The following is a 14,325-nucleotide window of genomic DNA, read 5'->3' on the forward strand; positions in this document are numbered from 1 at the left end:
GTATTGAATACACACAAAAACTCATATGTTCAGTACAGTCAATAAATGACAATGTTCAATTATTAGCCAAATATTTTTGGAAAAATAATGTAAAACAGTAGGAATTGTTTGCCAAAGACTAACACAATTAAGCCTTTAATTGCAATACTGTGTTCCATGGGATTTCTTAAAAAACATGCAAATTTAAAAAACATTAAATAATGATTTTATCACAACATACCAAATTGTTGTAGGGAATACACAGCATCTTGCATGTGAATCCAAAAACGGAGTTTTCCTAATGATATCTTGTCATATGACACAGTCAGAGGTAGTTCAGTTGTCGAACGATTTATTACCTGAATATTCCCCAAAAAACAAATAATTAAAAAAAATCGAAACCAAACCAAACCTGGAGATCATTGTATCAGTATGATAGTGCAGATTTTTATTTCTTGCTTACACTACTTTCCTGACTTTCTTTCTTTCTTTTTTTTTTTTTTTTTTTTGGACTTTATTTTACTTGTTTTTTATTTATTTATTTTTATTATAGCTTTTTATTTAGAAGTTATATGCCTAGGTAATTTTATAGCATTGACAATTGCCAAACCTTTTCTTCCAATTTTTCCCCTCCTTCCGTCCACTCCCTCCCACTCCCCCAGAAGGCAGGTTGAACAATACATGTTAAATATGTTAAAGTATAAATTAAATACAAAATAAGCATACATGTCCAAACAGTTATTTTGCTGTACAAAAAGAATTGGACTCTGAAATAGTGTCCAATTAGTCTATGAAGGAAATCAAAAATGCAGGCAGACAAAAATAGAGGGATTAGGAATTCTATGTAATGTTCTTAGTCATCTCCCAGAGTTCTTTTGCTGGGTGTAGCTGGCTCAATTCATTCCTGCTCCATTGGAACTGATTTAGTTCATCTCGTTGCTGAAGATTGATCTGACCATTTAAATGCATAAGGTGCATTGTTTTAGATTTCTTAAGATTAATCCTTCTGCAATTTCTGATGGCAATCATTTGATCCAGAATCACTATCAAAAAATTCCTCTGATTCTCCAAGCAAACCTGTACTTTTTAGCCATTTGTTTACATATTGTTGGTTGAGTTAAAATGGGTACCAGTCATGGCATTCTTTTTTGTTTCATCTCTTGGATCTTAGTATTATTACTGGCTCTGTGCAGATATAAACCAGTTTTAGACATACTGATCAAATCAAGGGGCATATATATGTCTTTTCTGTCTGTTCCAAAAAAGTATTTTTATCAGGAATATCTAGCAAAACTATACCTTCTTTTTGAAAAGAAATATTAATCTTTCTATAACTCTTTTGGGTGATAAATCCATGTTTGTTTTTAAGATTACAGATCTTTGTGTAGACACCTAAATATGCTCTTATCCTAATTTATCATGCCCAACCTATATGCTAAAACTGGTAATGCAAAGCCATTAACTGATTTAAATATATAATCCTCATTAAACTTTGCCTTCTGAGATGCCAATCAGTTTCACAACATATATTGGCTAAAGCTTCTCTTTGATTGCCTTATATTTGTTCTGTACATCCTGGAGAAGGCCAGTCAATAATGATTACCATCATCAATTGTTCATGTTGATCTACAGATTCAAATCCAGTCTTTAATTAAGAAAGCCACCTGCACTCAGAGAGAGGGCTATGGAAATTGAATAGGGAGCACAACATAGTATTTTCACTCTTTTTGTAGTTGTCTGCTTGCCTTTTGTTTTCTTTCTCTCTTTTTTTTTTTTCCCCTTTTGGATCTGATTTTTCTTGTGCAGGATGATATTTGTGGAAATATGAATAGAGAGGGGAAAAAAAAATGAGAACACAGGGTTTTGTAGGGCTGAATGTCAAAAATTATCCATGTATATATTTTGAAAATGAAAAGTTGTAATTAAAAAAAAAAGTCATCATCAGTTCTGGTCAGGACTACTGTTAATGGGGTTAAGACTAGGCAGAACTACAACAAATGTAAGCTGTTTCCCTGGAAGGTATGTTTTATATCAACTGTTCAACACGTTATTGTGTTGGTGGTATGTTTTAAGTCAATATTTCAGAGAAAAAAGTTTTCTATGTGAATATCAAATACTCACTATGCTTGGATCTACTTTATATATTTATTGTACATCATATCATTAAGAATGAAGAACTTAGTCAAAGGTTTTGTGATAAATATATGCAAAGTAAAATGTGACAGCATTTTTGGGTGACTTGTTCAACCTCCAAATTAAAAATGTGTTGGGATTTTTTGATACACTCTTTGCTTTTCCACCAACAGAGTACTTTTTTTTTTTTTTTAAGTACTGACTTTTTTTGAGAAGACTTGATGTGTTTGCTTTGCTCAAAAATACCTAAACATGTAGCTGGTCTATATTTGGAAGGGTCACTTTTAGTAATATGTTCTCTATTTTTATTAATATATGATGTCTTCTGTTAAAATGGGATCAAGCTTGCATCAGAGATAAAGATTATAAAAGTGCTTTGCTAGTACAGATAGTTCATATTTCACATATGTGAACTGTTCTGCAGACCTCTATATAACACAATTTTTATGTAATACAAATTTGCTTTTGGACATGTGGAAAGGAGAGAAGCAGAAGGAAGTTGCATGTCCATGAAGGGAGGGGTCCAGTACCCAGTTCCGGAGGATTTATAGGGAATAGACACAGAGAAATGAGTAGGAAGAACACACAGATGCTGAAGCCACCTATGTGGAGGCCTGGTCAGAACTAAAAGGAAGAACATATGGAATCAAACATATGGGAACTGGGACAAAGGAATAGACAGAAGAAAATGGGCCACATGCTGGGCTTGGAGACAGGCACGTGATACCCAAGCGCAGACAGAAAGACAACAGACACATAGGGGCCAGCAAAGGGATGAACAGGTAGAGTGAAATAAAGGTATCTCCCAGAACTGGAGGTAACGGTCTCTTTGTGTGTCCATTCTTCTGCTTTCATTTGGAAGGGTTCTTGGGAGGGGGAATGGAGAAGGTCGGAGGTTCTGAAGCACTGAGGTAAGGAATAGGAGTGCAAGAGAGAGAGAGAGCACAACACTATAAAGTTAACCTAGATATTTTTGGAAAATAAGGACTTCTTTCAGAATTCTTTACATAAAATCAAATTTATATAAAGTGAGAACTGTAATTCATATGCTATGAAGTAGTTCAATCAATAAGTATAGATCTCATTCATAATCATTAATTTTGTTTTATAGTGAAGCTATAATTTAAAGTCATTTCCCTTAATCATTTAAAAAATTTTGATGGTACTCAATCTGCTTAACAGTTAATTCAAATTGTATTTTTATTCTGTTAGAGACTTTTTTCCAACCACAAAGACCAATGAAAATCTTTCACATTCCCTTTTTTCAGGGGTTCCTTTCTCCTCTAAATTTTTTGTTTTTCGAGCTTTTGTGATATTTCTCCCCCCAGATACTTTTCTGCACATATATTTGTTGTCTTTATTTGGGTAATACAGGATTTAAATTGTTTACTGTGCATATTGGCTAGATATTGATATAATTTTCCAGTGTCATTCACCAAATCTTTCTCAAATCACTACAGCCACAGTGGTATTCTGTTTTTCCTTAGAAGCTTTCTTGGGCTGCTCTCTTCTTCCTCTGTACCATGGTAATAGTTGAAACATACACTTCTGCATATTGGTGTGTACAGTGTATATATAATATGTAAATATTGTAAAAGACGTTTTGTTCTTGATGGTTTTAGAGCATAGTTTTTTAAACTTTTTCCATTCAGGGCCTCTTTTTGCCCAATAAATTTTTATGTGACAATGGGTATGTTAGTATATAAAACAGGTATATAAATCTAGCATTTACTGATAATAAATCATAATTTTGTGACCCCCACATTAAATTATGAGATTCCCAGATAGAGTTGCAAACCAGTTTAAAAAACTGGGATTTAGAGTATCAGTCTTTAAAATTATTCTGTTTTGAGTTACTTATTTAATTTTAGTTTGATTTGTGCTATCAAACTTTAAAAGGGCATTTCAAATTCCACTAATGCCCTTCTCCTCTCTAAAAACATTCAAGATAATGACACTTGTTTGTTATTTTATTTTTTTAACCATTCTTTCATTATTAATGAGCACTTCTGAAATTTATGTTAAAGACAGATTTTCATTGCCTTCAGGATCTTCAGGTTTAATTAACTTCTAATTTCTGCTCTTGTTTCACCTAATTTGGGCTTAATAATGAAGTTATTTCTTACAATCACTCTGTATTGATCTTCAATATACTTCTATGTATACTGGACTGAGGCTATTACTGGTAAAAAGCAGTATAAAGTTCCTGCCTATAACTAATAACCAGTTTCCAGTTCTGTCATTATGATGCATGGGCACATAATAAAAAAAATTTTATTTTCAACCTTATTTCCTGAGAATTTATGGCTTACTTGTTTTAGTAATCAGGATTATATATACCAAGCATTTTCAGCCTGTAGAATATTAGTACTTCTAATTTGTTTCCGATATATTTTTCTTCTACTGGAACATGAAGCAACACCACCATTCTCTCTGCTATACTCTAGCCAGGACATTCATTATAATGGTTCCAACAGCTCTGTTCTTTCCAGTCTATTTCTTATTTTTATACTGTTGAAGATGCTAACCCAATCAATGGTATTGCTAGGGTTTCTTGAGTTTTTTCATAATTATTCTAATTTTTTTTTGATGGGTTCAAACAGAAATGATCACTGGAAAAGTTGTCACTCTGCTATTTATCATTCCTTTACTTTTAATGTGCTATGAACTGTTGCATAGGTAAATAAAATAAACAAATTGTCTTTTTGTTATTATTAAATGTTATTACTATTAATTACTGTAAATCCTAGAAGGAAATAACATTATTTATATGTTATAGTTTCTATTCATTTAATATCTGTGTGTGCATTACTACATTAGTTTGCTGAGCTCATATGAGGGAAAAATATCCTAAAACATCACTCTGGATTATCTAACTTCTGTTATAGCTACAAAAGATTATGTTAACATTACATATGTTGTTTTGTTCCCTAAGCACCAGCTGATGAGCTGCCCCTTCCATTGTTCTAAAAAGTACCTAAATACTGGATATACTATTCCTTTATATACCTACATATTATCTATACACAGAATATACTATACATTCTGAAAATAACACCTAAATAAGAATGTTCCTTTTCTTAGAAAGAAAACCTTTGAGTTGCTAATTAACGTCTCAAATAACAAAATGTTACATAATTCATTAAAACAATGAATAGACACTTACCATTAAATCTTTTACTCGGTTGCTAAGTTGATCAATAAATAGTATGGGCAAGTAATGTACTGTTTTTCCTAATTGAATCCTGTGATATTAAAATAAGGATTTTAATATGAATTCTTAAATATTAAACCATCTAAGAAAAAAGTTTAGTCTGACAATCTGAGGGTATACAATAAATTAGCAAATTATATTATGCTAGCCTATGATTATTTTTGCCTTTAGAACATAAGCATTAGCTTAGAAAATTCTTAGTGGTCTAACTTGAAATTTATGTCTAAATAAATAAGGATCAATTCTAATTCATTATCATAAAACTTCTAAAGGCAAATACATTTTCTCAAACATCCTGATTTTGTCACAGCTAAATATAAAAAGCAACTCCACCTAAAGTCTGCTTTTATAACCACTTATCTATTAAAAAGACAAAAGTGTACAAAATCTTAATCCGATATGTTTTTTTTTTCCAGGTCTCGTTCTGCATGAGTCTTTATCTGTTATCTTTCATTTGGTAATATGGAATTTAAATTGTCGGCTGTATATATTAGCTAGATATTGATATAATTTTCCAATGTCTTTCACTAAGTCTTTCCCAGACCACTCCTGCCAGTGGCTACATTTAAATATAAAAGGCAATTCTACCTAATGTCTGCTTTTATAACCACTTATCTATTAAAAAGACAAAAGTGTGCAAAATCTTCATACAAGAAGAGATAATTTATAGGGTATTAAATAGAAATAGTCTCACTACAGTAATGACTTGAGAAAGCAAAAAAGAATAAAACTCATGATATAAAAAATTAATGTAAACATTCTTCTCCACAATAACTTCTTTATCATATAGCAAAACTAACCAACATCCCATTAATGAGGCTAATGACTAAAGAAGACAAGAGGGAAGCAGTATAAACAGGTCTGATGAAAAGTGAGCTTAATAAGCTCAACTACTCAAAAATTAATACATTTTTAATTATCTATATTCAAATCTGAATTTTAGCTGGTCATTCAAAAAACCTTTTGCCTTACATATTCCCTCTACCTCCAATTTGTACGAGCTGAAAGAATGCAAATTTACTTTAATTATTTGAAGCTATGAATTCTAAGTAATTTTTTGATCATGCAATATTTTGAATCATCCCCACGTTGGTGTCCCCATCATCATGGAGAATCCAGAGTTAACTGCATTGCTAATATCCATTTACTAACTGAATCACTACTTACATCTTCATGTATCTATGAACATCAGCTGGGAGAGAGGATCCATCAAAGACAAAATCATCCACCATTACATTGAGTGTTAGCCTTGATCTCCAATGAGAAACTGGCTCATCTAGGGCATTTGTTGGTTTCTTTTCTGCTTCAATTTGCTTGGAAATAAGGGAAAGAACCATGTATTAATCACAATCAATAATGTACAATCAAGACTTTTCTGCGTCCTTAACTTTACTCATATTGTTCCCTATACCATCACTGCCTCTTGAAATTTCTATTCTTAAAATAAAAAAAAAAATCCCCCATTTATTTAATATTTTTCTCAGTTACATGTAAAACATGTTTTTTAACAACTGTTTTAAGATTTTTTTAATTAAAAAAAAGTCTTTCTCCTTTTCTCCTTCTCCATCCTTCTTCCCCCCACAACCAACACTGAGAAGGCATATGTGAAGTCCTCCTCTCCCCAACAAAACCCTCAAGAAAAATAAAGCAAAAAAAAAAAAAAAAAAAAATGCTTCAATCTGTATTCAGATACAATCAGTTCTTTCTCTGGGTATGGATAGCATTTTCCATCCTAAGTCCTTCACAGTACTCTTGGATCACTATATTGCTGAGAATAGCAGTCATTCATAGCTGATCAACTTATCTTTGTACATATTACATTGCACTTTGCATGAACTCATGGAGGACTTTCAAAGTTTTTTTTGAGAGCATCCTGCTTTTCTTCTCTTACATAACAATACTATTCAAAAATAATCACACAGCACAGCCATTCTCCAATTGATTCTTCTATTCTCGTTAGAGTTTTAAAATCCCTCTCTGCAATCTTTTTAGTCAACCTCCTATTCAATAGTAATGTCTTTTCTCTGAGCTCAGAGTGCCCTGTTCCTTTCTCATAAGTTCTTAAATAATCTAATCTGTATTGTAACTACTGATAAATTTGTACTTTCATCCCTTGTATTATTAATAATTGACATTTATAAAATGCTTTACATACATTATCTAATTTAATCTTCACAACAACTCTATAAGAAAGATACTATTATTATCCCCATTTTGCAGATGAAGTCGTGCAGACAGAAAGGTTAAGTAATTTGCTAAGAGTTACAGTTAATTATTAAGTAATGAGGCAAGACATAAAGTGGCTTCCAGTACTCTGGGACTCTGCTGTGTTACTTGCCTGCTTCCATGTTCCTTGAATACAGGAATCTTTCCCTGTACAAGTGGCTGGGGGCACTTAATAAATATTTTCTGAATGAATGGAAAATTCGTACATGAATGTTTATGTTACTTGTCAAAATATAAATGTATCATGTTTATGTTCTTATATTGTCAAAAAAAATCCAGCAGCATATGGGATCTTTAGATTTTGGTAACAAAGTAGATAAAGATCTCACAATACCTGCTAATGGCTCAGTCTGAACAATCCATTCTAGCCCACTAACATCTAACCATTAGACCCTAATTTATTTTCTCTCATTTCTATCTTGCCAGCTGAAAGGGAAAGTCATGAGGCTTTCATGTTTTGTGCACAATCAACCTTTGTAGTTCTGAGTTACTAATGAGATCTTGACCCATCTCAGAAAGCCTTCCCAATTGTTTTCCTCAGGCCCTCTGAGAGGCATAAAAGAGCAGGTACTGGTAGTTCACTGCTTTAACAAATCAACAATTGAACTAACAACTTAGTTCCAAAGACAAGTGTCAGAAATTGTTTAGAAAGAAAAGCAGGTAACTGACAACAAATCTTTATTTTAAAAAATTCAGAAAAGGAATTGAGAGTAGAAATACTGCAGATAGCCAGAGGATTAATTGAAAAAGAAAATTTTTTAAAAAAATTGTTTACATTGACTTAACATAAAATTTAGAAAGAAGTTTCCTGTATTATTTTATTTACCTTCTAAAACAAAGTGATCTTAGTGATTTATATGTGAGAGTGGGAGACCTGGCTATCACTGAGGACATGAATGACCAGAAAGGGAGGTGCACTCATCAAGATAACAAGAGTTGAGTTGATCAAGAGAGTTCAAGTGTTGCATTGGTACCCATGAAAATTTAAAAGACCTCTAGAAAAAGGCTTCCAGATCACTCAATTGATCCTTTATGTGAAAAAAGGACAAGGACTAGATGTGATGAAAAAGTATGGGTGGTCTGCTGTCTACATTAGTAAAGAAAATTCTCACGCTGATTAAGATCACAGAGCAAGTGATGTATAAGTAATTGATCAGTTTTTTTCCTTAATTGATCAACCCATCATCTGACTGACTGCAGTAGAATATTTTGCATAAGTCACTCCTCTAAAGCATTTTGTCCAAAGCAAGTGATCTTGTTCTAAGTCTTATCTCATTTTTAATTTACTTTCCATTCCTTTTCAAGTCTGTAACAATCTTAATCAACAAACAATTAGGTATGATATCAAAGGTAAACAAAGTTCCAAATCCTTTTAGCTTTACTACCCTATTAAATTGTGAAGTTACTAGTCATGGGAAAATAAGCCTAGTTTGGAAAGTATGCAACTAACTCTTCAAAATGATTTCTAACAGATGAAAAACTGACTATAGACATTTCTTCAAAAATAATTTCATGAAATCTGGACATGCTACAAATATAGGAGGTAGTTTGGGCAAACCACTTAGGTTATTATCTCCCCCCCTGCCTTTTTTTTTTTTTTGGGGGGGGGGTATTACCTACTATTAAATGTCTTGAAGCTTAAATAATAGTTTATGTTGTATAGCAGTTTAAGGTGTGTAAAATGCTTTATATATGTTACTTCACTTGAACTCCACAAATGAGTGGTAAATCTGGGGCATCTAGACGGTGCAGAGGATAGAGTACTGGCTCTAAAGTCAAGAGGACTTGAGTTCAAGTCTAGCCTCAGACACTTAACACTTATTAGTTGTAATCGCTTAACCCCAACGGCTTGGCAAGGGAAAAAAAAAAGGTGGCAAAACAATAACTGAGTGAAATAAGTGTTATCATTATCTCACAGCTAAGAAAACAGACTCAGAGAGGATAAGGAGTTTGCACAGCTCATACAAGTAGTAAGTGACCAACACAGAATTGAAATGCAGATCTTTCTAACTCTAAATTGGGTGACTTAAATGCTAGATTACACTACAATTCCATTACAAAAGATTAAATTCAAAACATTTACATTACTTTCAAAATTATATGGTTTTATAATTAAAATTTTTATGCTACCTTAAAAGACTTGTTACATCTCTAAAACAACAAAGAACAGCAAAAACTCAAATAGTAAATACTATCCTTACCTGGGTAGCGGATTCTCCTGTGAGAAGATTGATTTCTTCTGGTTTGGGAACCATGTATGTAGTAAGAGGACTGACTACATGCACCTGCTTACCATCATGCCAAGGCAAGATCCCAGCATGGTGAAGAAATATATAAGCATATAAGGTGCCATTATTTCTTGTTTTCTTTGGCACGGATACATTGACTGTCCTAAAGCAAAAATAAAATAAAGATAAAAATCACCTGCATAGTATGAATAATAACAGTAGTTTCAAACCAACTAATTATAGCTTAGAATTAACCAAAAAGACTGCATGACTTCACTGAAAGTAGTATATTTTTCATATCTATTTTTGTAATAAACATTTTGATAACAAAAACAACTTATATTTATATTTTACTTAAAATGTTCATTTCATAACTGCAATTTTTGGTGTATTTACTGCAAAAATTGTTACCACAATTTTATAAATGAGGTTATAAAATCACAGATCATGGAATCACAAATACACAACAGCAAGGGACCTTGGAGGGCCATGTAGTCCAACCGTCTCAGTACAGAGATGAGAAAATTCAGGTCGAAATCAGTTAAGGGATTTGTCCAAGGTCATAGAGGTAATAAATGGCAGAGTCTGGATTCAAATTCTGACTCTGCCTCCAAATTCATAGTTCTTTCCACGATGGGGGAGGTTAAGTAATGTGTATGTGACCAAAAAACAGGTGCTTGGGGAGGGATATGAACTTAAGTCTTCAAACTGAAACCAAGTAATTTAAATAATTCAAAAAGCAACAAAGTCTCAACAAACATAAGAACTAGTTTTAAAACCATTCTCTAGATTTACTTTCGCTTTAATGTAAGTGGCAAACAATATACAGCTAATATCCAAGCTTCATTTTCATCCACCAAACATTATATTTTAGTAGAAACCAAAGAAAAATATGTAGGCCTATGGCAAGTCTATTTTATCTTTGAATCAAATTTTGCCTATGTTAACTATTACAGGTTTAAATTACATAGCAGCTTCTTAAATTATTGCTCTATAAAAATTTTTAAGAACCACATACATTTTTTATTCCAATGCAGTGAATTATTCAATTTCCACTTGCATTAAATTTTTATAGCATTAAAGCATTCAAACATTATTATTTTAAACAGCAAACATTTTTTATCTCCAAATAACTCCTATTGTAGTAACAGATACAATGAAAAACACCTCATAATTATTATTAAAAAAAAAAAATCTCCACATGTAGGATTTTACTACAAGCTTCAAAGAAAGAGTGAATTAGAAGTATTTGTCTCATACATTCCTCAAATATTACTCTAGGACTTTCTTGATAGGATCATTCTACTAGAAACAAAAAACATGCATCCACTAACAGTATGTTTTAAAAATCTAATGTTCTATTGTCAAATTTTGAATTCTTACCACAAAAGCAAGCACTCCTGACACTGTATAATATATAATAACCTCACAGTGTTCCTAACTCTCTAAGACTGACAGTTGCTGATTTGCATAGGTAGGGGGTGCTTCTACATTAGGGGGTTCTTTATATTAAGGAAACCAAAATTTCAGCCAAAAAATATTAATTAGAATTTTATTATAGCAGAAATGTAGGATTTTCTGGCCTTAATTGATAGTGATGATTTCCATTTAAAACTGAATAACTGTGAAAACAAGATAAATGAGAATCTTAAAAAGAATTACCTTTCTACTTTTAAAATGAGGATGAGATAGAATTCATTTTTGTCTCCAATTTAAAAAAAATAATTTAATTTCACATAATTTAGACTTTTTCTCTTATTTAGCCTACATAGTCAATCTTCTATTATTCAATATATAAATTCTACATACTCAATCTTATCTCAAGAATCTTTACTTTTATATAGATATGTCAACAAAACCAAGCAAAGATAACACAAGTTCTTCATATTGCGTGAAATACACTACCCACACACAACATAAACATACTCAGTGTAAAAAGTCATATTAACTTCTGTCAAATAAGTTAGTTATTTTCAGTTCTAGAAAATGTTTTATTTCCTGTTTACCACACCGATTGCTGTACTTTCGGGTTGGGATGTGGGTGATTATAAAGTATGATTTCTAAAGACATATTAGGCACTCTGGCATGTTGCTTTAATGATGACTTCTGAACATAGTAATATTTTGGTTCTTAAACCTGATAAAATTAGATAAGGCAGAATAGAATGTCACATTTGTGATCTTAGCTTTTAAACAATGCATTTCAACAAGAAAAACACAAAAGTTCATTTAAAAATGTACAACACTAATATCATACCTTTCAAATTTAGACTCAACATCAAAATCTTCCACATTCAAAACCAGATCTATATTATTCTCAGCACCAAGATTGGACCTTGTAGTGGTGTATACACTCAGCTGGCAAGCAATGATGATAAAGGAAAATTAGTGCACAAGGGACTCTTGTTAGAAAATGTACACATATTCAACAAAGTTTCCCCATTCTATACAAACTACTGATACGTTTAAAATATGACCAGATGAAGAGATAGGCAACAAGTTTTATCTCTGAAAATTAAAGACGACATATGCAACACCTGGGGATGGCCTGATAATATATTTACAAAAGCTAGTAATAAAAACCACTTGAAAATGGAGGAAGGGAATCAAATATCTTTGCCTTACTGTAGATCTTATTTATTTGAAGAAACTAAGGAACAAACTCTCAAAGTAGCAATTTGTTTTCTCATTCACAGAAGTATAGAGCGGCAGTCATCCTCCCAATTGGAGTCCTCACTTTGCCTCATTCCCCAGAGCAAGATAAACACGAACCCATGGAGATAGGTCAGTAGACTGACATCGTCTAGTTTATAACCAGACACGCATGTGTTATATACACTTATATAAACAACACAATGTTACAGTGCATAATGCAACACAACACATGTTATTACTTGTTATTTGTTACTTATTATTACTTTTTATTTCTGTACATATACTCATTAACTCATACACAGATGTACATGCTCACACAAACACGTTATGTGTGTGCCCAGGCATGTTATACCGTTATATGTGCGCAAAAACGCACAGCACGCACTATATACCATAGCTGCTATATGTGCATATACTCAGATTATGCGTATATTTTATCTACTGTGTGCATGCATACACGCCTGTAACACACGTTGTGTCGGTTACATGTGATTGAGCATGTTATAGATTTATGTACAGGACACCCATTTAATGCACACACATCTTGCGAGCTCTGACTGGGGAGCCCGGAAGGGGCTCTTCAGGCAGCGCGATGACACGAATCGCGAAGGGCGAGCGCAGAACGGGGCGGGCAGGGGAGGGGCACTCACCTGCAGCTTAGGCCTTCGCGCCAGGTACGGCTGGATGCAGTTGCTGTCCCCGCTGCACGGCCGCGTGTAGACGATCCCGTACATCACCCAGCAGGTGTGCACCACATACACCACGAACACGCCGACGATGAGGCTAGTGAAGGAACTCCGGCTGCTCCACATGGCGCCGGGGCCGCCTCAGGGGGAGCTGACACCCAGCACGTGGGCCAAGGGGCGAGCGAGGGGCCGCGGGACGGGGGCGAGCGAGGGGCCGCGGGACGGGGGCGCGCACCCTCCCGAATCCCTCACGCGCACCCGCGCGGTGGGGGGAGGGAGTGAGGGAGAGCAGAGGAGGGTCGTTCCCTCCCCCAGGTCCGAGGCAGCGCCTCCCCCGCCCCGGGCCCGAGAGGGAGCTACCGGGAGCCTGGGCTGCCTTCGAGGACGCCGCCGCTGTCGCAGCCTGCAGCCAATCACTGAGAGAGCTCCGGGCCCCGCCGCGGGGACACGTAAGGGGGCTGCGCCCGAGGAGGATCCGTGGCACCTCTCATGTTCCCAGTTCGTCTATGGCCAACGGCGGCATCGCTAACCTGTCACTGCGGGATTTGCCGAGCTGGACACTCAAAAAACGTTTCCGGGGAGGGAGGAACCGCCTTTCCGGAAGTAGCCCCACCCCTCCTTCCGCCCCTTGCCGCTGCCCCGCTACGCTCTGGGAAGTGTAGTCTTCTCCACCTGCATCCCTTGCGCCTCGGAGGACTTCTCCCTTTAAGCGTCTTGATCTCCTTCCCCACCTTTTTCCTCCAGATCTCAAAGGATAAATTGCTGGGCCTGGATAATAGTCCATCCCTTTTTCCCCCTCCCTTCTTGCAATTAGGTCTAGGAAAATTGAGTTTAGAAGAGAGCCCTAAACCTTTTTTTTTTTTTTTTTTTTTTTTAATAACTTTTTATTGACAGAACCCATGCCAGGGTAATTTTTGTTTTTTACAATATTATCCCTTGCACTCACTTCTGTTCCGATTTTTCCCCTCCCCCAAATGGCAAGCAGTCCTATACATGTTAAATAGGTTACAGTAGATCTTGGATACAATGTTTTTGTGCAGAACCGAACAGTTTTCTTGTTGCTCAGGGAGAATAGGATTTAAAAGGTATAAATAACCCGGGAAGAAAAACAAAAATGCAAACAGTTTACATTCATTTCCTAGTGTTCTTTCTTTGGGTGTAGCTGCTTCTGTCCATCCTTGATCAATTGAAACTAAGTTAGATC

General features: G+C 34.7%; 1 protein-coding gene across 1 annotated transcript in view; it reads right to left on the reverse strand.

Moving 5' to 3' along the window:
- CLPTM1L (CLPTM1 like) overlaps window positions 1-13,717 on the reverse strand; it is a 33,047-nt gene extending 19,330 nt beyond the window's left edge. Inside the window, exons 1-6 of the mRNA XM_003759584.4 lie at window positions 13,086-13,717; window positions 12,038-12,138; window positions 9,754-9,943; window positions 6,494-6,639; window positions 5,279-5,357; window positions 221-338 (exon numbers count right to left, since the gene is read on the reverse strand). Of these exons, the coding sequence (XP_003759632.1) occupies window positions 221-338; window positions 5,279-5,357; window positions 6,494-6,639; window positions 9,754-9,943; window positions 12,038-12,138; window positions 13,086-13,247 (796 nt within the window). The 5' untranslated portion in view covers window positions 13,248-13,717. The remainder of the gene's footprint in view (window positions 1-220; window positions 339-5,278; window positions 5,358-6,493; window positions 6,640-9,753; window positions 9,944-12,037; window positions 12,139-13,085) is intronic.
- Between the last annotated feature and the right edge of the window lie 608 nt (window positions 13,718-14,325).

Source organism: Sarcophilus harrisii, chromosome 1 (genome assembly GCF_902635505.1).
Source record: "Sarcophilus harrisii chromosome 1, mSarHar1.11, whole genome shotgun sequence".
Lineage (NCBI taxonomy): Eukaryota > Metazoa > Chordata > Mammalia > Dasyuromorphia > Dasyuridae > Sarcophilus > Sarcophilus harrisii.